General features: G+C 40.6%; 1 protein-coding gene across 5 annotated transcripts in view; it reads right to left on the minus strand.

The window, feature by feature from the left end:
* SNRK (SNF related kinase) overlaps positions 1–26938 on the minus strand; it is a 55493-nt gene that overhangs the window by 20167 nt on the left and 8388 nt on the right. For all 5 annotated transcript variants that reach the window (XM_026717795.2, XM_087917086.1, XM_087917085.1 and 2 more), the window contains 2 exons: positions 12939–13080; positions 4399–4611 (listed from right to left, as the gene is read on the minus strand). In XM_026717795.2, coding sequence (XP_026573580.1) covers positions 4399–4611; positions 12939–13080 — 355 coding nt within the window. The remainder of the gene's footprint in view (positions 1–4398; positions 4612–12938; positions 13081–26938) is intronic.

A 26938-nucleotide genomic window follows, 5' to 3' on the forward strand; every position in this document is an offset into this window, starting at 1 on the left:
CAAAAACATAACTATAAAAGACATACCAGAAATAAAAGTTAAAATAAGCAAAAAAATGGTAAGAGAAAACCTGTCTGATCTTGATAAAAACAAATCATCGGGGCCTGATGGATTACATCCCAGAGTTTTAAAAGAGCTGGCAGAAGTCATCTCAGAACCACTGCACCATATCTTTCAAAAATTCTGGAGCACCAGGGAACTACCAGAGGACTGGAAAAGAGTTGATGTGGTTCCCATCTTCAAAAAAGGAAAAAAACAGACCCAGGAAACTATACATCAATCAGCCTTAACATCAATACCCGGGAAGATACTGGAAAAGCTAATAAAAAGCAGATCTGCCAACATCTAGAAACAAGTAAAGTAATAACTAGCAGTCAGCAAGGGTTTGTTAAAAACAAATCATGCCAAACCAATCTTAGTTCATTCTTCAACACAGTGACTAAATTAGTTGACCAGCAAAATACTGTGGACATAATATATTTAGATTTCAGCAAGGCATTTGACAAAGTAGGCCACCACCTACTTCTTAGTAAGTGAGAAAAAAGTGGAATAGATAGCACCACCACTAGATGGACTCACAACTGGCTGGCAAACCGTACTCAACAAGTAGTCCTTAATTGGGTCTAAGTCTACATAGAAGGAAGTAATCAGTGGGGTGCCACAAGGTTCCATCTCGGGCTCAGTACTCTTCAATATCTTCATTAACGACTTAGATGAAGGAATAGAAGGGGAACTTACCAAATTTGCAGATGATACTAAGCTGGCAGGAATAGCTAACACACAAGAAGATAGGCTCGAGATCTAGATAGATCTTGACAGACCAGAACACTGGGCTGTATCTAACAAGATGAAATTCAATGTAGAGAAAAGTAAAGTCCTACACTTAGGCAAGAAAAACCAAAAGTACACATATAGACTGGGTGAAACCAGGCAAAGTAGCAGCAACTGTGAGAGGGATCTTGGAGTCTTCGTGGACAACCAGCTAAATATGAGCCAGCAGTGTGCAGCAGCAACCCCAAAAGCTAGTGCAATCCTAAATTGTATTAACAGAGGGATACAATCAAGATCAAGGGAAGTACTAATACCACTCTATAAAGCCTTAGTAAGACTACACCTAGAGTACTGCATCCAGTTTTGGTCACCACATTATAAAAAAGATGTTGAGACTCTAGAAAAAGTACAGAGAAGAGCAACCAGGATGATTAGGGGACTGGAAGCTAAAACATACAACGAATGGTTGCAGGAACTGGGCTTGGCTAGTCTAGTAAAGATAAGGACCAGGGGAGACATGATAGCGGTCTTCCAATATTAGAGGGGCTGCCACAGGGAAGAAGGGGTCAAGCTATTTTCTAAAGCGCCTGTAGGCCAGACAAGGAATAATGGATGGAAACTGAACAAGGAGAGATTTAACCTGGAAATAAGGAGAAACTTTCTGACAGTGAGAAAATCAACCAATGGAACAGCTTGCGGAGGTTGTGGGAGCGCCATCACTTGAGACTTTCAAATAGAGATTGGACTGCCATTTGTCAGAAATAGTGTAGGGTCTTCCGCTTGGGTGGGGGGTTGGACTAGATGACCTACAAGGTCCCTTCCAACTCTGATTATCTGTTAAATGGAAACTTTTTCCTATCCAGTAATATATAAAAAGGAACAAACAGTTAGATATGGTGAAAAGGGTGAACTGAATGAAAAGGGTGAACTTGCAAGCGCTGCAAGAACAAGGTATAAAAATGAATTGGTTTTCATATTTGCAAGTACAATCTAGATTTAATAAAGATTTTAAAACAGAAAGTATTTATGATAAGTTGACTGATTTAGGTAAAATTTTGATGGGTACTGATGAAAAAGTAATTTAAAAACTTTATGGACATTTATTTATTAGAATTTAAACTGGAAGAAGAACAAGTTAAAGAAACGATGATTACTTGGGGGAAAAATTTTGGATATGGGATTGATTTAGAGAAGTGGCAAAAATTGTGGTCTCAAAATTATAAAATGACATTGTCAACTGCATATAAAGAAAATTTGTGTAAGATGTTTTAGAGGTGGCATCTACTCCCTGACGAGACTTGCAAGAATGTTTAAGAATAAATTGGATAAATGTTGGAAATGTCATCAGACACCTGGTTCATATTACCATATGTGGTGGACGTGCTCGGATGCAAAAAAATATTGAACTAAAATCCATACATGGTTGGAAAAAATGATATAACAACACAAAGACTTTAAACAGAGATTTTTTAATTGGGAATTATACTGGAAATATACAATAAAGAATTGAGGTATTTGATTGTAAATCTTTTAACAGCAGATAGAATTGTGTTTGCTAAGAATTGGAAAAATAATAAAATACTTATGCAGGAGGAAGTTATTAAGAAAATTATGGACTATGCTGAAATGAATAGATTGACATTTGAAATTAGAGAACAAGAAGATAAAGAATTTTATATGATATGGGATTTGTTTTATCAATGGACAAAAACACATGGTAATGTAATAGATTTGATGACTTTGTAATAGGTTTAATAGAGAGATATAAAATATAATATAGACATTTATAACCATTGGATGAAAGTATAATATACATTTTGGAATAAAATTTGGAGTAGTTCATATAAAGTGATAGAATAAATAATTTGGTCATGGATGATTAATAATTGATAAATATATAAGCATGTGTTTGCTTGATAATGTGGAAATTTATATATATTGAGAAATGATTATAAAAGGATAGCACAAAAGATTTGTAACAAACTGACACACTGTTTGTATATGATGGAAGATGGTTTTTATGTTTTGTTTGTATATGTTTGTCTTAAAAAATAAAAACTTAAAAAAAATTCATTACTAATGACTTCTGCCATCAAATAAAATCAAGATAATTTAAAACAAATAAGTACAGGTAGTTCTTGAATTATGACCACAACTGAGCCCAATATTTATGTTGCTAAGTGAAACATTTGGTAAGCAAGTTTGCCCCATTTTATGACTTTTCTTGCCACAATTGTTAAGGGAATCCTTGCATTAGTAACATGTTAAATAAATATGGATTCCCCATTGACTTTGTTGGTCAGAAGGTCGCAAAAGGGGATTCACATGACCATAGGACACTGCAATAGTCATAAAAGCCAAATTGCCAAGCTGAATTTTGGTCATGTGACCATGCAGCAACTGTTGTGTGAACGAAAATCACACTTTTCAGTGGCACTGTAACTTTGAATGGGCACTAAATGGATTGTTTTAAGTTGAGGACTACCTGTAATACTTTACCTCATATTGCTTCAACCAACTTAAAGTGAATGTTCTCACTTTACAGCCTTCTTTGTAATTTTTCATACAAAGTCACAATAGCAGCAAATCACTGTCAATACCTGATAGATTACTATTAGACATCAAATTCAAGCAACTTACTGTTCAAACGCTCAAAGGGATTTAGCACAAATTCACAACGCTTATTATATCAAATGAGACCTAAATCAACTTATCAGATGTTTGTTTCATTTGCTCATTTCAACTAATATTTTTAATCAAAATAAATGTGCATTTATTAAACTTAATAGATTTTATATAGAAAGTGAGTTAAGTGGTCTTTCATTATTTGAAGATCTAAATATGCTGAAAAGCTTTTAAATAGATTAGAAGCAGATACATAATATACATGCAGGTATTATTTACATATGGGAAAGAATTAGGAAGTCAAATGATAGAACTACCTGCCTTCATAACCAACCAACAAACACACATGCACAGAATGGGAGTGAAGAAGGTGTACTACAATATGAGGATATTTTACATGTCTTATAGTAATTTAGGCTACAGCATCTTGCTTTTGCCATCTATCTAATTACAGTTAGAAGAGAATATTAATATAATCACTGTCCCATAGAGTACATAAACATTTTTTTAAAAAATAAGAAAACTGAACGGAAAAGATTACAATTGGTTATATAGTTGTGTTTTCTATTTAGAACAAAAGTAATTGTCAATATTTTCCTTAAATTGTAGAAGTCTTACTATGGAATTGTTTTAAGGACAAAATAAAAATAAAAATTACTGTTCTAAACAACTTCAAATTAAAGTAGAAAAGTGTGAAACAAACATCTGACATTTCTCTGAAAACTAGATACTAAGAACATACTGAGGAAACATTAATAACCCGATTATGATGCCACAGAAGTTCTTGTGCTTTTGCATATTCCTTTCCAATTTCATATTCTGGACTAAATATTTATAATGATCACATGAAATGGCTGTTGATCATGATAGCTGTTAATTCTGGACTGAAATCTAAATACCTATGGAGGGCACCAGATTGAGAAAGAATGTTCTATTATACTCTTGTAACAGAATAAGAACAGCTACATACTGAATTATAAAAGTGTATAAAATGTTACTTACTCAACAATAGTATCTCGATCTGCAATATCTCCAAGAACCATGCGTTGTATGATGCTATTGTGCTCTTCCTCTGAAAGATTTTTATATGAAACCAAAGGAATATTATATTTTGTTGCAGGTGAGGGATCAACTCCTTGTAGCCAAGGGTGATTTTCAATTTCTTCCAAAGATGCCCTTTGTTTGGGATCTCTTTGCAACATTCGTGTAATTAAACTAGCAAGAAAAATACAAGAATATATTAGCATGATTACATAAGAGCATATTTCACAAAGCTGTTTTTCTTTTATAATACAACTTGTTCTTACTCAACATATAATTGGTTATTTGATTTGTAGAATTCTTCCTATTAAGCATTATTTTACTGAGATACTAGATCTCCATATTTTTTTCAGAATTAGAATTGGAACACAGACCTATATGAGATACTTCCTAAATCCATCAGTATATAAATTCATTTGAGATTAAAATCTAGTCTTATTTTTATCTTGATAGGTAAGATAGCTCTGACTTGGTAAGGGTTTCTAAAAACAACCAGGAAAACCTCACCGTAACTAAACTAGGAAGTACACAAACAAGTTTTGTTTAATGCTGTGTTTTGATTTGCTTTCCACTATGTTTTAGAAAGTTTTACACATGTATAACACTAGCAGGGTATCCATGCTTCCCTATGAACCTATGTGATCGGGCAAGTTTTTTGGGAGGAAAATAAGAGGAGAAAATTGTGCCTCTACCTACCAGCATCCATCGGTATTCATCTGGTTAGTGTCCTGTCAGTGTGAGAGTGTTCAGGGCTGTATTTGCTATGTGAGCAAGAAGGAGACAGCAAGGAGCCTGGGCATGGATTAGCTCAACTGCAGTTGGAACAAATTTTTCAGGTGGGGAGAGAGTTGATGGCAGTTTGGAAACTGAAACAGTATTTGCTGTGTGAGCAAGGAGACAGCAAGGAGCCTGGGTGTGGCTTAGCTGAACTGCAGTTGTAAGATATTTCTTTTCAGGTGGGGAGGGGGAGTAGAAGTCCTTGGCATCAGTGTTAATAATAATATAGGAAATACTAATCATCTTGATAGTCATTTCAAAAAAATCCTTTGTTAGTGAGCATGTAGAAGTCAAGAGGAACATACATGCCAAATTTCAAGTTTGTAGGCCTTATGGTTCTGGAGATTTTGTGATGACGTATGAGTGCTTTTTCGCTTTTATATATATAGCTAAGTATAAAAGTAGCTTGAAAACTGAAAATCACAGCATTAAGCTCACTCTATAGCATTATCTGGGCAATTTACGATGTTAGCATATTTCCCAACAATTTGGGTCATTTTACCAAGCTCAGATGAATGGAAGACTCAGTCAACCTTGAGTCCCATAAGGATTGAACTTGAGGCTGTGGGCAAAGTTTGCCTGCAATATTGCATTCAAATCACTGTGCAACCAAGGCTCCCTTTATATAAATGGAAGGTTTGCAATATACAAGTTCTGATCATGTTTGTGTTTATAATATATATATATGGGCAGTATCAGTTCTGGTTAGCTTCTGGGTTTAATTCAACGTGTTGGTTATCAACTTTAAAACCCTTCATGGCATGGGACCAGATTCTCTGAGGAACTGTCTCATTTCAATGATTCACCAGCCGGCCCGGGGTTGCCATTCGGGCAGGGGACTGGGATGTGTCTACTGACAATACCAGCTGAACACTGGCCTAGCTCACAGCTGCAGAAAAGACTGGCACATCATGGGGACTCTGCAGAATGCCTGCCACATCTACGGTACCATCGGACAGCCAGCTGAGCTGCAGGCTTCGCCAACAGCTGATTCACGGCAGAACAGCTGAGTAGCAAAGTGCGAGCAGATGCAGGGAGCATGGCATGCAGGGTGAGGAAGAGAAACTGGTATGCTGCAAGAAAGCGGCAGGCATATTGGCAGCACGTGTTAGGTAGGAGGTAGAGCCGTAGGGTGGGGTGGGGTAGAGCACATTTAAGGTGGAGGAGTAAACCACAGTAGTACTGACTTTGATTACTTTGTTGTTTGTCACTCTGTGCCGGGTTTCACATTTGCAAGATAAAAAGTACCACACTGAACTGTGTTGTCTGCATTTCTAGATGCTGGACACTGGAACATGACAATTGGCCTGTTTCACTCAATCCAACAAAATGGGCGCCCTTTCTATCTACGCTGCAAGAGAGTCCAGGAATGGGTTAAGCTCCTCCTTCTGACATCATAGAGCTGAGACTGCCACTTTAAAAAAGCCAGCAACTGGCTGGTCCGCCCATCTTTTAGGCAGGATACTTGACAGACATAATGTGTCTCTGGAAGATAAGCAAGAAATTAATTTCACTCCTCCCAACCATCAAATCCAGACGTATAGGGTGGGGCTGGACTCTCTTGCAACATAGATAGAAAGGGTGTTCTCAGGCAATTATATCAACACCCATTCTCATCCACACTGCCTCGAGAATACAGGATTGGGACATACCAAAGCCTGCACGTCCACAGGAGGGCCAGCGTTTAGGCCAATCACTCCAGCTGAGGAGCCACCTTTTGAAGCACCCTCCAACCAAACGATGCCTAGGTTAAGGCAAATGAATCCAGGAGATAATGTTGTATAAATGGCAAAGGCGAAGCTCAGGTAGCCGCTCTGCAGATCTCCTCCAGCGACGTTTGAGTAGACCAGGAGGCCAATGTAGCCACACTCCTAATCCACCTACCAATTGTCGATGAAGTTACCTTGTTCCCCAGGGTAGAGTGATGAAATGACACAAACATGGCTTCAGATTTTCGAAAGGCCGCCATCTGTTCGATGTAAATTTGGAGGGCCCGCCTAACATCCAGTGTATGCTACCTGTGTTCCAATTTGTGTTGTGGTCTGGGGCAAAAGTCTGGTAACACAACATCTTGCGCCCGGTGAAACCAAGTGTTTATCTTAGGGACAAACGTGAGGTCTAACCGAAGAACTACCCTGTTCTGATGGAAAAGACACAGGTCCTATTGTTGTGAAAGTGCCGCTAATTCAGACACTCTCCTGGCTGAGGTAATGGCCACTAAAAATACTACCTTGAGGGACAGCATTTGTAGAGATACAGATCTGAGGGGCTCAAAAGGGTTCCTCGTTAAGAGCTTGTAAAATTTTAGGTAAATCCCAAGTGGGAAACCTATGTACAATAGGAGATTGAAGGTTAGATGTCCCCCTTAGGAACCTGTGCACCGAAGGGTGATGGGACAGAGAAGCATATCCCTCCCAGGATAGAACAGAAGAGAAAGCCACTACCTGGCGGCGAAGCATGTTAGGGGCCAGTCCCTTGTCTAAGCCATCTTGTAGGAACATTGGCATCTCTGCCACAGAAGCAGAAGAGGGGTCTCTGGCCAAAGGAATGCATCAGGGGCAGAAGGCCCTCCAAGTGTCATCGTAGATTGTATGGTGTCAATCACCCTGCCAGGAAAGTTGGGAGCCCTCATAGATTGCTACTCAAGTGCCAAATGATTAAGCTGAACCACTGGGGGTTTGGGTGAAGTAATGCCCTCTGATGCAGGGAGATCCTGGAAGCCGGGATCTTTCATGATTGGGCCACAGACAGGTTCACTAGATCTGTGAACCAGGGTCTCCTGGGCCAATGGGGCACCAGGAGAATCAGCTCCGCCTTATCCTCCAGCAACTTCTGAATTACAGCCGGAATAATGGGAAGAGGGGAAAAGGAGTAGAGGAGACCCGGAGGCCAGGTGCTCCGAAGCGCATTGGTCCCCTCCACTCCCTGGGTTGGAAACCTGGTGAGGAACCTATCCACCTGGGCATTCTGAGGGGTAGCAAAGAGGTCTACGGTCAGAGGACCAAATCGGCGTGACAAGTTCCAAAACAGAGAGGGGTGGAGATTCCACTCTGCCTGGTCTCCTGTGGACCGATTCAACCAGTCAGCCTGGACATTGTCGACCCCAGATATATGGTCCACCCTGATGGAAAGCAGATGTCTCTCCGCCCATCTCCCCAAGTTCTCTGCCTCTCTCATAAAGGCCCTGGACCTGGTCCCCACTTGCCTGTTGACATGGACCTTTGCAGCCACATTGTCTGTCATGACTAACACATGGTGACTAGTCACCCTGTTCCAGAAGTGTTTCAGGGCTAGGGAAATAGCCCTGAGCTCCAGCCAATTTATGGGACACGTGCTTTCTGCATGTGACCAACACCCCCGGGCTATTTCTCTCTCCAGATGGGATCCCCAACCATGGAGACTGGCATCTGTGGTGAGCCAGATTCTGTCTGGTTCCTTGAATGGAAGACCCCTCTCTAGGGCCTGGGATTGCCACCATATAAAGGACCGAAGGACCTGAGAAGGAACCTGTACCCTTATGGTAGAATGGCTGGTTCCTGCCCGTTGAAAGGGAAAGAAGTACCATTGGAGTTCCCGGCCATGGCGACAGGCCCACGGGACGATTTTAATGCTGGAGATCATCTTTCCCAGGATCTGGGACAGTAGAGACAATGGGACAGTGCTCTGACTCCGAATCTGAAGGATGCAACTGTGAAGGTTATCCCCTCTTATACGGGGAGAGAAACACCTTGCAGAGTGATATATCTATAATCACTCCGAGGTAAAGCAACCTGGTCATCAGGGAAAGGTGACTTTTCCTTAGTTGATCGAGAACCCGTGGTCTCGTAGGCTCTGCAATGTGATGTGAAGGTCGCGATGAGCTGACTGGATCAACTGCCAAGACTTTCGTGAAGACCCTTGCGGCCGACGAGAGACTGAAGGGTAGTGCCCGGTACTGGAAATGGTTGTTCTGGTAACAAAAACGGAGAAACTGACGATGATGAGGCCAGATAGGAATATGAAAGTAAGCCTCCCGTGAGATCTATGGAGGAGAGGAGGTTGCCCTCTCAAATGCTCTTAAGGATAGAATGCAAGGTCTGCATCTTAAAACACCTGTATGGGATAAATTTGTTTAAGAATTTAAGATCCAAATGGCTCGCCACCCCCCAGAGGCCTTTGGGATCACGAAGAGGCAAGAATAGAAGCCTTGCTCTCGTTGATCCTCAGGAACCAGTTGAATGGCTCGTATGTCGACGAGATATTGGATTGCCGATTCCATAAAGGGCCCGTTTACAGCGGTCCATGGAGGTGGGGCAGTGAACAAACCATCATGGAGGTGGGAAGAGAAACTCCAGTTGGAGGCCTGACCTCACTGTTTCAAGAACCCAGGCGTCCGATGTAGACTCCTCCCCTCTGGAGGAGAAGAAAGTCAAACAGCCTCCAATGGGGAGGGAAGATGGGGCATTCATTTCGGGCATCTGAATGAGCGACCTTCTCCCCCTTGAAAGGACCGTTTACTGGGGGCCTGTTGCAGTCTGCTGGAAGCTTCAGGATGCTGTTCTTGGTGAGCAGGAAAGTAGCTCTGACCTCTTAGAGAACTGAGAGCTGGTTTCAGGTCTGAAAGACGAGGGGTGAAAATATGGCCCAGGGAGATACTCGGACCTCTTCCCTGCTGAAGAGAGGACCTTCCCTCTTGTCCTTGGTCTCCATCAAGTATGGTTCAAGGACATCGCCAAATAGCTTATCGCCTGTGCACAGAGCTGATGCCAACTTCCATTTACGGTGGGAGTTGATTGTCAGTTTGCAGCCAAAATAGCCACTTGGCCGCCACTGAAGAAGCCATGGTCCTGGAAGAGAACTTGGCCAAGTTCAGAGTGGTGTCTGCTGTAAACTCCGCCATTGCGATTATCTTGAGATCTTGGTGTGCTCTGAATTCAGTGGCCAGGAGTCTCTTCTGAAGCTGGTGAAGCCAGCGCAGTGAAGATCTCATTAAAAATGAGGCTGTCATTGATGCTCTAATCGCCTGAGGAAGAAAACAATGCCACCACCGAGCATCCACCAAAGGCACTAGTAGGGCATTGGCCAGGGATGGGCCCACATTATAGAATCATCTGTCGTGAGCAGACGAGAGAGACCTTTCCCCTGGAGAGGTGCACTGTTCCTTCACTAAATCAAGGAAAATTAGTGGGGGAGAACCTCCATATGCACCACTGGCTTGGAGAGCAACAAATCGGTGGCCAGATGTGGTTGCCTGTGGTTCTGAGGCCACTTCTCAGGGCTTAGCTATGCTTGTGTAACAACGGCTTGAATAAGGAAACTCTAAAAACCCTGCTAATGGAGGTTGATCAACTCTGAAGTCCTCTTCCTCAGACATATTGGGGTCTATGAGTCCTTCCTCTTCCTCAGAATGATTACAGCCACTATCGTCAAAGAGGAATAGTCTTTCTCTTTTTCCTCCCCCCCACTCCGAATGGGAGGCCTGGAAACAGAACTGCTGTCTGGAAACACCATTTTGAGAGAGGGGGACCCCTTGGGGAAAACCCTGTTGTAACAAGGGCCAGCCTTGTTTAAATCCTTCTGCTAGGCCCTGCCTTATGGCTACAGAGACCATTTCCGTAAGGTTCTTGGGCCTATTCTCCTCAGGATGTAGGCCCGCAGCTGTGGGGGTGTAGGTTGCTTCAGGCCTAGTCCTATGCCCCCCTTGGGCTCCCTGACCACCGGGGAAGGAAGGGCTAGGCCCCCTGGTAGCCTGTCTAGAGGAAGGCCCTGATCCGCTTAGGTCCTGGGGAAACTGTTCTTCCTCCACTCTCTCTGGGGACCAAGCTAACAGGTGACTAGGAGCAGATTCACACACACCCCTGGAAGAAACTTCAGTGCTAATGTGAACCTCCCCAGAGTGAGAAACCTGTTGAATCTGGGCCTGCATCTGTCTTTTGCCAAAGTCTTTGCAAACTGCTTCTCAAGTGCACCATGCCTTCTCTTCTTAGCCCTAAGCTCCAATTTTGAAGTTTTTCTGGGAGCTAGAATCTTGGCTCTGATTTTTGCAGCAGCCTGTTAGCAGAAAGGCCTCTGTCTTTTCTTCTTCCTCAAAGGGGCTAAGTCTTGGGTGTCTTCCAAACCTTTGGGGCCAGCTTAGGGGGCTTCCCTCTCCATCTTGCTAACAGAGCAGAATCAAGGGTGCTGTGAGCTTCCCCCACATTGGTGCTACTTGTTGCTAAGGCCAGGTGAATCAGGAGACTGTGAGGCCTTGGAGAAGCACATTCCCCTGAAACAAAATGGCCACCCGCCACTTTCAAAATGGTCACCTGTCACGTGGAGTGCCCCTGGGATGGCCTCACCACCTTCTTTGCTCTTTAGGCTCTTACCGGGCACCAAGAGATTGAATTAAGGTAGAACAGCTGAGAAGCGGCAGGAACAGGGCTCCAGAGTCAGCTGTGAAGTGGCTTTGCTGACGGCGGCAACAACCAGGTTTGCGATTGGTGGAGGTGTGTGGGAGGTTCTTATGAACATTCCCTGGGTCCACAGCCCTTGCACGGCAATGCCGAAGCCTCGCCGCTGCAGTAGAGCAGATCCCCGCTTTCATGGACACAGAGCTCTACTGGAGCCCTGGGAGCTGGATTTTAAAGTTATTTGCTGTCTCCTTAGTTCGAACTTTCTTTTAGCTGGCTTAAAGCACTTCTTCCAGAGACTATGCTCTCAGACAAAAAGCTGAGTCAAAAGATGGGCGGGCCAGCCAGGGGCTGGCTTTTTTATAGTAGCAGACTCAGCTCTATGACATCAGGAGGAGGAGATTAACCCATTCCTGGACTCTCGAGGCAGCGTGGATGAGAAAGAATATGCTATGGCCCCATTGATCAAAGAATTGTAGACGTCTAAGGAGAGCCTGCCCCTCTTCTTTGGAATATCTTGGCACCCGGAGTAAGGTCTGCCTCCATTCTTTTTGTCTTCCCAAAAACCTGGCTCTACTGATTGGTTTGGGATCCTGATAAGGGCACTCCACAATGAAAGTGGCTGATGGAGGGAGAAGATGCCACCACTGTACAGATTATTCCTTTTACTTCTTATCTTTGTATCTAATATTTTAAATATTTTGATATTTATAGTTTTAATTGTAAGTCACCCAGAGCCACTTTCAAAAGTGAGGTGGGCAGCATATAAATATAATAAATAAATAGTATTTTTGAAAAATTCTCATTCTTGTTAATTTTTCAAAGCATTCTTAAAAAGATAGCCATGGAAATGTAATTTATCATACTGTCATTAAAATCACCCTCTTGTACAAAAGCAGGAGAATTATAATTTTAAAGCTTAGTATTTTATCCTATGACAAAATTTTAATCTGTAATGCTAGTAAAACCAATCATAGGATAGCGAATGCAAAATAAGGAGGGAAAACAATAAAGGACTTGTGCACAATTATTAACTAGAAAAAAAGGATGTTCAAAAATAAATATGTGGATATCTTGAAGAATGAAGATAAATTACTTCATTCTTCAACATGTGTTTCATTTATATCCTGCCTCTCCTCTATGGAATTCAATATAGCAAACAGGATTCTTCCATTTGATCCTTGAAGAAATCTTAAGGATATAGATTAGATTGAAAGAAAATGGGGTGGCGATTTGTGACCTTTTCATTGTGATGAAATGAAAATATGAACTGGGTTCCCTCAATCTTCACCACTACCTATACTGTCCATATATTAAATTACTGCCATAATACATTTTATAAAATCATTTACTTACTCTTTACATTCTTTGGACACCCGGGATGGTACTGTGTATTTGCAATCCATTATCATGGTCAAAGTTTCACTATCATTTGCTTCTTGAAAAGGTGGTTGTCCACATACCAACATGTAAAGAATAACTCCCAGACTCCATATATCTGGGAAAACATAGACTTTTAAACTTCAATGCAGTAAATATTTATTTACCATTTGAACAAACATATTAATTAGTCATAATTTACAAGATAATTAGATAAGGAATGTTTTCTATACATTTCAATGAAATATCATTTTAATTTTTGTTTCATACTCTTTTTTTTATAATTTTCAACACCTAACATCAAAAACTTCATCAAAAAAGCACAACAAAGAATGTTCTTTCTGTGCTAACTCAGAAAACTCAAACTGCCCAAGGAGCTGCTGATCCAGTTCTACAGAGAAATTATTGAGTCTGTCATCTGAACCTCTATAACTGTCTGGTTTGGTTCTGCAACCCAACAAGACAGACACAGACTTCAGAGAGTAATTAGGACTGCAGAAAAAAACAATTACTACCAACCTGCCTTCAATCGAGGACCTGTATACTGCATGAATCAAAAAGAGGGCTGTGAATATATTTACAGACCCCTCACATCCCAGACATAAACTGTTTCAACTCCTACCCTCAAAATGATGCTATAGAGCAGCGGTCGCCAACTGGTGGGTTGCAAGCCCACTGGTGGTCCACAAGAAAATTTTGGTGGTCTGCAAAGAAATGTCAACTCCAGAGTACCCCCTAAAGCAATAAATCCAGGCTGCACAGGAACACAAGGCTGCATTGCCCACATGGCCCACCCTCCCTGCTCACTCACTTCTTACCTGGCAAACTTGCCCGCTAAATTGCTATTTTTCCTTTTTCCGACCATCAGCTGTTCTGCTGTGCTGGGAAATTTAATTAGCTAGAAAGTAGGAAATCATTGGATTTCTTGCTTTCTAGCTAATCTTTAGATCTTTGGCTCTGCTTTTAAGATGAACCTTCCTTGGACTGAAGCAGTGCAGACTCAGCTAGCCGATGGCAGAAACACAGATCTCTAAGTGATTCTGTGAGCAACTCAATCTGCCTGTCTGCTTTGCCTGATTTTGGGTAAAAGTTGCTCTTTTTTATACAAAAATTCAATATTTATATAAATATTTATAATATTTACATCGAAGCCATGCCCAGTCACATGACCACCAAGCCACACCCACAAATTAGGCCACGCCCACAGAACCAGTTGTTAAGAAATTTGAATCCCACCCCTGCCTGTGTGTGTGTGTGTGTGTGTGAGAGAGAGAGAGAGAGAGAGAGAGAGAGGGGAGGGGGCTCTCTCTCTCCCACCAATGTCAGCAAGCCACCATCAGTCAAAATTTATATTAGTGGTCTCCGGGATTTAAAATTATGAATTTGGTGGTCCCTGAGGTCCAAAAGGTTGGTGACCCCTGCTATAGAGCACTGCACACCAGAACAACTAGACACAAGGACAGTTTTTTCCCCAAATGCCATCACTCTGCTAAACAAATAGTTCCCTCAACTCTGCCCAACTATTTACAAAGCATTACTATTATTATTAATCTTCTGATCACTCCTTATTACCCATCCCCTCCCATTTATGGGAGTTACTGTATGACTGACTGTAACTTGTCGCTTGTATCCTTGCAATTTATATTGTTTCCTAGTATGATTTAATTGCTTACTGTACCCTATGACTATTATTAAGTGTTGTACCTTACAATTCTTGACTCTTTGACGAATGTATTTTTTCTTTTATGTACACTGAGAGCATTTGCACCAAGACAAATTCCTTTTATGTCCAATCACACTTGGCCAATAAAGAATTCTATTCTGTTCTATTCTATTCTATTCTATTCTATTCTATTCTATTCTATTCTATTCTTATATCATAGCATCTTTCAAATTTGGTGATCCTATCAGTCAAAAGAAACAATTGTTCTGATTGCCAGCAGTTATGAAGCCAAATTCAAGTTTGCTTATGTTTCAGTTCCTAAACACCGAGGAACAAAGAAGTCTAAATGAGGACAGGAGTTGCAGTGACATGATCCCTAAGTAAACCATATGACAGAGAGGGAGAGGAGGGTAAGGGAATGAATGAGGGCTGGTAGCAGTGAACAATGCCAGAGTTATTCTCATTCCAGCATGTGTTTTCAAGTGCAGAAATTTGAGCATAAGGGTACTCATTACTCAATAAATTATTTTTCTTATTGTTTACTACTGTTGATTACCATATCTGTGAATGACTGCTTACTGAGACAATTGCTAAATGAGAATTACCTGTTCGCTATATTTTTTAGTTAAGCATTGACAACTGGGACAGTCTTGCTGCATATGCAGACCTAGAGATCCTGGAATTGCTTGTGTAGGAGCTTTTCCTATGGGAGTCTACATTCAGAAATGTTTTTTCCAAATTTTTTGTAGATACCTACTGTTAAATTTTACAACATTGAAAAAAAGCTATCAAGCTTTTTTGTATGAATGCTGAATAAACCTTTATATTTGTTTTCTTTCCTGTTTTTCTGTATTTTCTGATTTGAGCATTTTATATTTTGTAGGCTATATATGGTGCGTTTGAACAGAATTAAAATGCCAATTAAAAAATGACTTCCTGTCATAAAGCACAACTAGAAGAACCCACCTCTGAATAGAGAAATCTATGTCAGATGAATTAGCAATCTAACCTATTAACAGGCAGATCCATTTATTCATTAAAATACAGGATAAAACATCTTAAATATCTAAAGTCTTTCCTATTAATTGGATGGTGTTATCTCCTATGAATTTTTTTTCAGATTATGATTTAAAAGAAAAAGGATAAGAGCTTTACTATAGGGCTTTAACTAAAACAATTGTGACCATTTGTAAATACTTACAATATCACATTAATCAAATCAAAAATTATACAGAAAAATGTGTGTGTGTGTATGTGTGTGTGTGTATTTGTTACTAAACAGGAAACAAAACATTACCTTTTTAACCCAGAAACTTTCTCAATATTTCTCTACCTTATTTAGAGTTCATTTAAAGAATTTTCACTGTTACATTATTTTAGGTTTTTTTAGATCAATTGCTCCCATTAGCAAACAATCAGGCAACATGAAAAGTCTGGAGCAGTATTGGGAATCCAAGTATTAAAAATTCTGTTAAATACCCTTATAAACAATGGATCTGGTTGAGACTATAAAGATATTAAGAACATCAGTGATTTTTAAAACATAACACTTCATTTAAAGAAAGTGTTAACTCTTAAATATGTAATTACATAGTACGTACTTTGAAATTGTAATTTATGAAGATTTATAGCTTCTGGTTAGCATTTGTTATTTTCAAATGCTTCTGAAACATCTCAGTTGTAAAAGTTGTTCCAGCCGGATTCTCAGAGCCATGACAACCAGGCAAATACATGCAACTTCCTTACTCCTTACATAACATAAGTCATTACTATGGAAACCAAACTTAGTCACTGATTGCCTCTTTAATATTTGTCACAAATCCCCAAAATTTACTGTGGATTTTGTTGTGCAGATTATTAAAAATGCTATTCTTTATTTTGAAAAGAATGCCAAACAAAACTGCCAATCAATGTACTTCACATTGAATCCTTAAAAAATTAAATTGTTTTTTAATGAAAGACATGTTAGTTTAGAAAGACAGTTAATCAATAAAAAGCTATGTCTTTTTAACATAGTTGCATAGGAGATAACAAAGGTTACAAAGGAGATATACTATACTTTCTCAGTTATTATTTCTAAACACAGAAATTAAAATGATTAATTATACATATTACTTCATATTAATGCCCACGAGCAGAATCTTTTATTAGTGTTAATAAAAGAAAGTGTTAATTACCTGTGACATTTATCAGATATATCTGCTGACTAGCTACAAAGATATTTTTGTCAGCATATAAGGAGTAAGCATTACTATAATATGGGAACTCCAGGTGCTGGGAGTGGTACCGATGTTATAGAAAAGTTATGTTAATAAAAGATTCATGGGATTCTCATATGAATCTGGATCTCTTCTTTAAAATATCACAGAAAAATTATTTGCAGAGTAATTTACCATAATATAATATAATCTCCAGATGGCAAGGAGTAGTATTGCATGAAAGATCTATGAATCATGGGACTCTCCTATAAATCCATCTGATTTTTTAAAAACATGGAAAAATTATCTACATAATAAAATTAATTATATAAGACAGCAGTCGCCAATCGATGGGCTACAGCCCACTCTTGGTCCACGAGAAAATTTTGGTGGTCCACAGAGAAATGTCACCCCCAGAGTACCCCCCAAAGCAATTAATCCAGGTTGCGCAGGAACACAAGGCTGCATCAGCTGTTCTGCTGTGCTGGGGAGAGTTAGATTAGCTAGAAAGCAGGAAATTATTGGATTTCTTGCTTTCTAGCTAATCTTTAGATCTTCGGCTCTGCTTTTAAGACGAACCTTCCTTGGACTGAAGCAGTGCAGACTCAGCTAGCCAATGGCAGAAACACAGATCTCTAAGTGAATCTGTGATTCTGTGAGCAACTCAATCTGCCTGCCTGCGCTTTGCCTGATTTTGGGTAAAAGTTGCTCTTTTTTATAAAAAATTCAATATTTATATAAATATTTATTATTTACATACAAGCCATGACCACCAAGCCACATCCACAAATTAGGCCATGCCCACAGAACTGGTTAAGAAATTTGAATCCCACCCCTGCCTCTGTGTGTGTGAGGTGCGGGGGGAGAGGTTAGATCAGATCTCTCTCTCTCTTCCCCCCATATCCCCGAGGTCTGGAAAGTTGGCAACCCCTGATATAAGATACTAGTTATATTAGGAAGCTTGAAACAATTATTGCAGGCCAAACACATCCCTAATTATTTATCATCAGATCATTACTTCCTAATGATCTTCCAGAAAAAGTTAGAATTTTGATAGTAACAGATGCCATCTCCATTTAGATGACATATACTAAAAAGGAAATTCACATGAAACATTTCAAACTAGCATTTTTATCACTGTCAGATATGCACATCACACAATCTTGCCAACTGTACATAATTTACTTAGTAATTTATTATTCAAAATGCCTACTTCATCTTTCAATGGGACTTCCTAATGTATTACAAAAACTTTAGGCAGATAATTAAAAGATTATATAATTAGTATTATCTGCCCATGTTCTAACAAAATTATAGAAAAATTTTAACATCCTTTTTTACATTGCCTTATTCCTGCTTTTAATCATGAAAAAATTTAGAACTCTTGCGTCCATGGAGATTCTCAATCATCCAGATCAAAGCTGTTTTTTCTCCCAAAAGGCAACTGGCTTTTTTCATTTTTTTTTTCCTTTGAAACATTTTTTTTCTTATCCAAGAAACTACTTTAATTCAGATTTGGAACTGTTCTTCAAAAAGGAGCTATTTGGCTTGATTCATACAATATTTAATACAATATTTAATAGACTTGGACAGTATTTGATTATGGAAGCTAGCCAGCTTTACTGAATTGCTAAACAGATACATTATTTCATTAAATGTTCTTAACCTTTTATTTTTGTCAAATTCAAACAAATTTTGTTCTTTCCTTTTATTTGATTTTAATGTATTCAAATATATTTTAGTTATGCTTGATTATGTTTCATGGTTGACTATTACTTTTCTTAACTGCTGCATTGTTATGATTTACAGTAAAAATGCAGAGCAAACTGAAATGGATAGATTAAGGTGGCTGTATGAAACTGTGTAGGTATCTTAATAGCCACGGTCAAAACATCTCAAGAACATACCAATTTCTTCACTTCCAAACAATATTGCTAACATTAGGAGTGTCAAACAAATTTTTATTTGTTTTATTCAGTATATTAACTTTTGACGATATAGCATTTTCAGGACAACTTTATCTTTTTAATGTTACCCTTTAGACCCCAATTAGCTTTCTATTTATAATAGGAAATTTTTAAAGTCACATATCCAACCAAAATACTTCTTACACAATGGCCACATGAAAGCAAAAAAGACTTTCAATTGTAAATTAATTTCAGAATTATTACTAAACTTCATGTAACATTTTCCATTCCTTCTCTACCTACTTTGATTACATATTCCATGAACTCACTCTTTCCTGCCCATTTCCTTTTCTGTGTAGGGGAATTACTGCTTTAGTAAAGGATTTCCTGTTTAATTGTTGTACAATACTTGGTTTGTAAGAATTAAGCCTAATGTTGTTTCACTGATAATACTACATGTATAATAAAGGAAATTAGTAACATTAGAAAGAACTACAGAAATCCAAGTTAATTTATATGTGTGGTTGAGAGAAAAACATGCAATAGATTTATAAATTTAGAAATAATTTGTCATCATACCACAATTATAACAAGTAACCATTTTAGCTGCTCACTGAAGCAAATTATTATATTCATTCTTTTTTCATGTTCAGGAAATCAGATCTATACAATATGGATTTGAGCAATTGTGAACCTCATAGATCTTTGATATAAACTTGGAAGGTGGTCCTAATGTGTTTTGTTATTTGAAAATGGATCCTACTGGAACTCCTGAATGAAGTTATAATTTCATGAAGCAATTACAATTCACAATGGATAGATTCAACGGTTGATAAATGAAAAGTTGCATTGCAGCTTTTCTAAATCCTGGGGGGGGGGAACAAAAGCTGGGAACCAACTATTTTAAGATGAATTATCTCAATAGCATGTGAATTAAAATATTTCTGATTATCAAATAAAAATGGGATAAAACACTTGTGTGTGTATGTGTAATAAAATGCATTAGCCCAGGATTTTTAAATTAAATTAGTTTAAAATAAACAAACCCTGATCCATAAAATTGAAGACATTTTTTCATGAGAACAAGCCCTTGCTTTTCCATTTAACCATGGAAAGGTTTCTATAGACACCTCCTTTTTTCACATATTTTTTTCACATATTTGGACAACTGCATTGCAAGTGGAAACCTAATAGTTGCTCATAATAGTTAAGATGTTATTAGATAAATGCAGTTTTCTCTACTTTCAATGCAATTCAATCAATTCTTGAATTCAAATGTAAACACTTGTTGAACTATTATACGAAGCTGATATTATCTAGCACCCATTGTAAAGAGTACAGTATATTCAAGATAATATAATCAAAGAATGTTCTGTCAGCTTTTAACCTGGTATTCAATGTTACAATGGCACTGAAAAATAACTTATGACCATTTTTCACACTTACAACTATTGCAGCACCCCCATGGTCACAAGGTCAAAATTCAGATGCTTGGCAACTGATTCATATTTATAACGGTTGTAATGCCCTGGGGTCATATGAAAACTTCTAACAAGCAAAGTCAATGGGGAAACCAGATTCATTTAACAACCAGGTTCATTGTAACTAACTTAACAACTGCACTGATTCCCTTGGCAACTATGGCCAGAAAGGTTGTAAAAAGGGCGTTGGTACTTACCTGATACATCCATTCTCTGTGAGCTGTGAAGAGCATCCAGTGATGGGAAGGTACTTCATTCCCTTCTAGGAATGCTGGGCTTAAACTTGAGGACACTCCTCCTCCTCCACGAGACTCCTCCTTAGAGTCCCCAGTTTTGCGAAGCCAAGATATTGATGCCCTATATGCTTAAGCCTATGTAATAATCCTGGTCGGAACAGACCCCCTACCAGACGGAATAAAAGGGGGGGGGGTGGATGCTCTTCACAGCTCAGAGAACAGGCGTACCAACACCTTTTTTCCCATGAGCTGTTCAGAGCATCCAGTGATGAGACATACCAAAGCTTGGCACTGTCCTAAGGGAGGGACTCTGTCTGGGTTTCAGACCTGTCTCTGAAATAACTTGCTGCAAAACTCACCAACCAAATGAAGCCTCAGCAGAAGCAAATACGTCAATTTTATAATTTCTATTAAATGTAGATGGAGAAGCCCAGGTTGCAGCTCAGCAAATCTCTTCTATTGTAGCTTGGGTCGCCCATGCTGCTGTGGTGACTGCACTCCTGGTGGAGTGAGCGGTAATGCCTTGGGGCACTGGAATCGAGTGAGAGTCATACGACTTAGCGATGGTGACCCTTAGCCATCTACCTATGGTAAAGGGTGAAACCTTGCCCCCCCAGGGTGTTAGGCTGAAAAGGACACAAAGAGGGCTTCTGTCTTTCTGGATGGCGCCGTAGATGTAGATGCGTAAGGCTCTTATGTCCAAGCGGTGCCATTGGTGTTCGAGCCTGTGTGATGGACGTGAGCAAAAATTTGGGAGTACCAGCTCTTGAGCTCTATGCAATGCCGAATTAACTTTTGGAATGAAGGAAGGATCTGGTCTGAGAACCACTCTATCTGAATGGAAAATGCAGAGATCTTTGTGCACTGATAATGCAGCTAGTTTGGAGATTCTTCAGGCAGATGTAATTGCTATCAGGAAAACTACTTTGTAGGTTAGAAATTGAAGCGTCGTGGTCCTTAGTGGCTCAAAGGGACCTGTAGTACGGGCCAATAGTACCTTATTCAAGTCCCAAGTTGGATATCGGTGCACTATGAGGGGCCTCAAGTTCTTGGCACCACGCAGAAAACTGCGAATGTGAGGGTGATGAGATATGGAGGTAAGATCTTCCCAAGATATGACCAAAGCCAGGGCCGCTACCTGTCTCTGCAGAGTATTGGCTGATAACCCTTTGTTTAGGCCCTCCTCTAAAAACAATAACTGCGCTACTGATAGGGAAGTGGGGTCGATCTGAAACTTCTGACACCAACGGCAGAAGCTAGAGCAGGTGGCTTCATAGATTCGGTTCATCAAAGGACGTCAAGCTGACTGAATAGTGTGAATAACTTGAGTAGAAAGGTGTTCATCTCTCAGACTTCGCCCTTCAACTTCCATACAGCTAAGTTTAGCCATTGGGGGTCCGGGTGTAGCACTGGGCCCTGAGACAGCGATATGACTGATGATAGGATCCTCCATGGTGGTACTGTCGAGAGGTCCTTCAGTTCCGTGAACCATGCTCGCCTTGGCCAATAATGGCCCACTAACAGCAGGTCCGCTTTTTCTTCCAGCAACTTCTGAATCAATTTGGGGATCATGGTAGGGGAGGAAAGGCGCATAGCAGTCTGGTGGGCTAGTGACATCTGAGGGCATTCACGTCCTCTGCTCCCTGTGATGGGTAACGAGAAATGAATCGGAGAAGCTGTGCTTTGAGTGGGGAGGCAAACAGATAGCCTACCGGTTGGCCCAACCTCTGAGTAGCCTCCAGAAAGATCTTGGGGTTCAGATGCCACTCTGATTGGTCCAACGTGGCTCTGCTGAGCCAATCCGCTTATACATTCACTACTCCAGATATGTGCTCGGCCTTTAGAGATAGAAGATGGATTTTGGCCCACAGGAATAGTCTTTCTGCTTCCTTCATTAGTAGATTGGAATGAGTGCCCCCTTGTTTGTTGTTATGGGCCTTTGTAGTTATGTTGTATGTTAAGACAAGCACATGTTTGCAATGGAGATGCGGGAGAAAGTGTCGAAGTGCCAAGTACACCGCTCTTAGTTCTAGTCAGTTGATATTGTGTGTCTTCTCTGAATCCATCCAAAGGCCTTGCGCTGTATGTGATTGGAAGTGGGGGCCCCATCCCACTAGACTGGCGTCTGTTGTAACGATCGACCTGTGTGGATCCTTGAAAGGGCATGGCTTGTTGATTTCGGATCGTGTCCACCATCGTAGAGACCTGAGAACAGTTGATGGAACTTTTATGCAAGTCCTGGCGTCGTCTCTCCCAGCGTGTTGGTATGGCAACAGAAACCATTGCAGGGTTCTTGCATGGAACCGGGCCCAAGGGATAATAGAAATACAAGAAATCATTTTTTCTCAGCAATTTAGAAATGAGACATAGGTGTACTTTCCTAAGAGTTCTGATCTGTTGAGCCAAATCACTGATGCTTTCTTGTCTGTCAGGGGAGAGGAAAACTTTGCCTTCCAGGGTGTCAATGATGGCGCCAAGGTGAATGAGTCTAGTAGAGGGTGTTAAATGACTTTTTGATCAATTGAGAACCCATGTTGTTGTAGGGTTACAAGTGTAGTTTGAGTGTTTGAATTTGCTTGATTGATGGAAGATGCCAGAATAAGAATGTCATTCAAGTAGCATTGAAGTTGAATGGACCTATCTCTGAGTGATGCTGCCAAGGCAGCCAAGACCTTTGTAAAAGTTCTGGGAGCTAAAGCTAGGCCAAATGGGAGAGCAATATATTCGTAATGGACGTTGTTGTAACAGAAACAAAGGCATTTGAAATGTGAGAGCTTAATTGGGATATGTAAGTAAGATTCCGTGAGATTTATGGAGGTAAGGACATTGTTTTTGTTTTCTGATGCTGAGTAAGATGGATTGCAGAGTGGTCATTTTAAACTTTCAATAAATCAATTATTGGTTTAGATGTTTTAAGTCCAGTATTGCCCTCCATCCCTCTGAACTTTTAGGGACCATGAAGAGGTGCGAATAAAAACCGAGACCATTTTGATTAGAAGGGACAGGTTGTATGGCCTGGGTCTCTAGTAGATGTGCTATGGCTATGTCCATGAGAAACCATTTTTTTTTTTGCGTCCCTAGAAATTGGGGACTTCATAAAAAAATCCGGGAGGGTGGAGCTGAACTCCAGTGCCAGACCAAATCGTACTGTGTTCCTGACCCATGCGTCAGTGGTAGAGGAGTCCCATTGGTCGGCAAACCTTTTTAGGCAACCACCAATGGGAATCTCGTTGTGGTCGTTACTTGGACCTGCGGAAGGGCCTAGATCCTGTTCCTTGAAATCGTCTCCTAGGATGGAGTCCCCTTCTATATCTGTCCCCAGGTTCAATTCTATCTGTCTGTTGACTGAATCGAGGCTGTTTTTGAAATCTTGGATAGCAGGGTTGGTAGAAGGGGCAAAAGGAACCCCTAAGAAAGGGCTGTGGTAATCTGGACTCTGATCGATGAAAAAGAGAGAGAAGAATTCTCTTTTGGGTTCTGGTTTCAATTAGGATGGGTTCAAGTGCACTGCCAAATAGTTTGTTCTCCGAGATGGGAGCTGAGGCAAGCCGCCACTTGTGCTTGATGCCTGCCTGCCAATGCCTGAGCCAAAGTAACCTTCTAGCTGCAATTTGGGAAGCAATGGCCCTAGAGGAAAATTTAACTACGTTGAAGGTAGCGTCTGCCAAAAACTCTGTAGTGGCAATTAATTTAGTAACATCTTGATGTGCCTTAATGTTTGAGGCTGGAATGGTATCCCTCAGGTGGCAGAGGCATCTGAGAAATGATCTGGTGAAAAAGGAGGTGGCTGTGGCCACTCTGATGGCCCATGCATCCGAGGCGTGTGCCCTGCGGAGGGGTAGTTCCGCCCTCTTTTCCTCAGGCTTGAGAGCCTCTTCAGCTTCACTTGGGATGGCTGAGGAAGATGCAAGCACAATAATAGGCTCATCCACTTCTGGAGTGTTTAGAAATTTAGAGGACTCGGGTGCCAAATTATAGTATTTTTTATCATGTCCGTGGGAGCGGGATATGAGGCTGCTGCAGCCCATTGTTTTTGTACTAAATTGGAAAACATGTATGGTACAGAGATAATCTCTGCTTCCCCTGGAGTATTTGGTGGGGGAGGGGTACCCGTATTATCCAGTTGTGCGGTGTTCTTGGCCTTAAACAGTAGGGATTTAAATAATTGTGGGTAGAATAATCCTGTAAATACAGGGAGGTCAGATGAGAGGCCTTCATCATCAGACATCCCCCTTTCTAGCGGATCCACCTCTGACAATACCTGGTCAACGGTGTGTACCGACCCCTCTTCCATTTGATCCATTGGATCCCCTTGATCTCCCATATCCTGTGTGTACTGAGGGTCTCTGACAATGGGCAACGATAGTTCTGCAGGGGGGGAGGGTACCTGATGAAGATGTGGATCCGTGATGCCCAGAGATTGTTCAGAAAGAGATCTGCAACCCGAAGCTGAGGGTGTTCGTCCTGCCTGAATAGCCTGTTGGACACCTGCTGCTATGCCCTTCTGGATAGCTAGCTCCAGCCACACCCTCATGTTGGCAGGGATTTCTTCTGGAAGTTCCTCCTCTTGTCTGAGGCCAGCTCCAGTTGGCATAAATGTTGCCTCTGGGGCCCTCCTTGGGGAGAGAATGTTAGAAAGAGCCTCCTGGGGAAGTTGTATCAATATGCTGCTCCTTCTGGATAAATCCAGAGGGGCGGTTGGAGGGTTCTGGCCTGTGAGGTAGAGGGTATGATGAGTGAAGAGGTCGGCTGTGCAGCTACTCATGTACATTTTTCCACCTGCCTTTCTAATGCCTGATGGCGTCTGCGTGCATCTTTCTCTGCTGCCTTAGAGGTCTTTTTGGGCTCCATGGACTTATCTCTATTTTTAGCAGTTATTCTAGATCTGGAGTTGTAGTTGCTGGCCATGGTAATGCCTTTGATAGATTAGCAATGGAAAGAGGCTATGAAATTAGGTGGCTGGAACACCTAGGGGCCTACTCCCTTAAGGGGCAGGGGATCCTGGAATAAATAGTTCCCTGATGCCTTTAACAAATGTGTCTCCTTGTTCTGTTTTGCTTTGTTATCTATTTATCTATATTTTAATAACTTAAAAATTTGCAGAATTTAAGTCAATCAAGTCAATTTTTTGAATAAAGTACTTGTAATATCAAATGGAGACCAGAACATCCCCCTCCAGACCTGGCACCTATATGAGGGCACAGAGGTCTGTAACTGATAATTAGATCAGTTTAGCTGCACTTATTGCCTGTGGAATCCAGCAGTTCAAGTCCTCTATCATCCAGTGAACTGGTGGTAGGGACTCCTCCTTCCCAGGTCCCCCCAAAAAGGAAACCTTGTTGGGTAACTTACCTCACAGACAGTAACTATTACTCAGCAAATTTAACCACGCGGCCTTTAAAATGCTGCCTGCCTCATGGCAAAATGAAAATAAAGCAGCTATCACCACCTGGCCTGCTGAAAGCAAAACTGCTTAGCGGGAAGGCACAGGGGCTAATTCCCTGCCCTGAGGTGTTCTGCGGGAAAAGCCTCCTAATAAAAAGAAAAACAGGCTGCACTTTTAAATGGAAACTTCAAACCTGAAGGGACACAGCGTTTACTCAGCTGGCTGGGATATTGGAGAGATAAGTCCTTGTTTAGAAGTTTAAGGCAGCATGTTTCTGAAAGAAGAGGCTTTTAGCCTCAGGGCAGATTGGAAAGATAAGCCTCCCTGTTTATGAGGCTTTAGCCTCAGGAGGCTGGAATGTAAAAACAAAACAAAACAAAAAAAATGAGTGAAATGACTTTTGGAGGTTCCCAGGGGGGTGGTTGGTGACAGAAACTATGGTATTACCTGGCCTGAGAAATGAATCAGCTAAATCGCCAGTGTTCTGTTCCGACCAGGAAAACAATAATGCAACCTGTTTGAAGAAAGGCTGAGCTAAAACTGGGGATGCTAAGAAGGAGTCTCGTGGAGGAGAAGTGTCCTCAAGTTTAAGCCCAACCTTCCTAGAAGGGACTGAAGCACCTTCCCATCACTGGATGCTCTGAACAGCTCATGGGAGAATGAAGCAAAACTCTTAATAAATATGTCACTTAACAACATACGTTTGGGGCTCAGTTGTGATAGTAGTAGTAGTGTAGTTAACTTTGGGAGTCATCAAAATAACAGGAATAGCCTGCACTCAGCAACTGTTTGAAATTTGCCAGTCATGCTAGTTGAAGCTTAAGTGAATTTGCAGTTCCAAAATAACTGGAAGATACCTGATTGCTTGCCTCTACTACTAGATTAATAAAATGAAAGGATGAACAGACCTTTTAACATGCATGCTTCTAATATTTAAATCCACCCTTTCATAACAAGGTATCATCAAGATCTTAGAATTGCAACTTTCAAAATTCTATTTTTAATCTATTAGCTGTGAATTCTGGAAACTGCAGTTATTAGATAACATAAATTGGGAAACACAGAATAATTTTTCAAGAAAAGCTCATTTGAACACAAAAATATA

Source organism: Pseudonaja textilis, chromosome Z (assembly GCF_049901715.1).
Source record: "Pseudonaja textilis isolate UNSWEBS1 chromosome Z, rPseTex1.2, whole genome shotgun sequence".
Taxonomy (NCBI): Eukaryota; Metazoa; Chordata; class Lepidosauria; order Squamata; family Elapidae; genus Pseudonaja; species Pseudonaja textilis.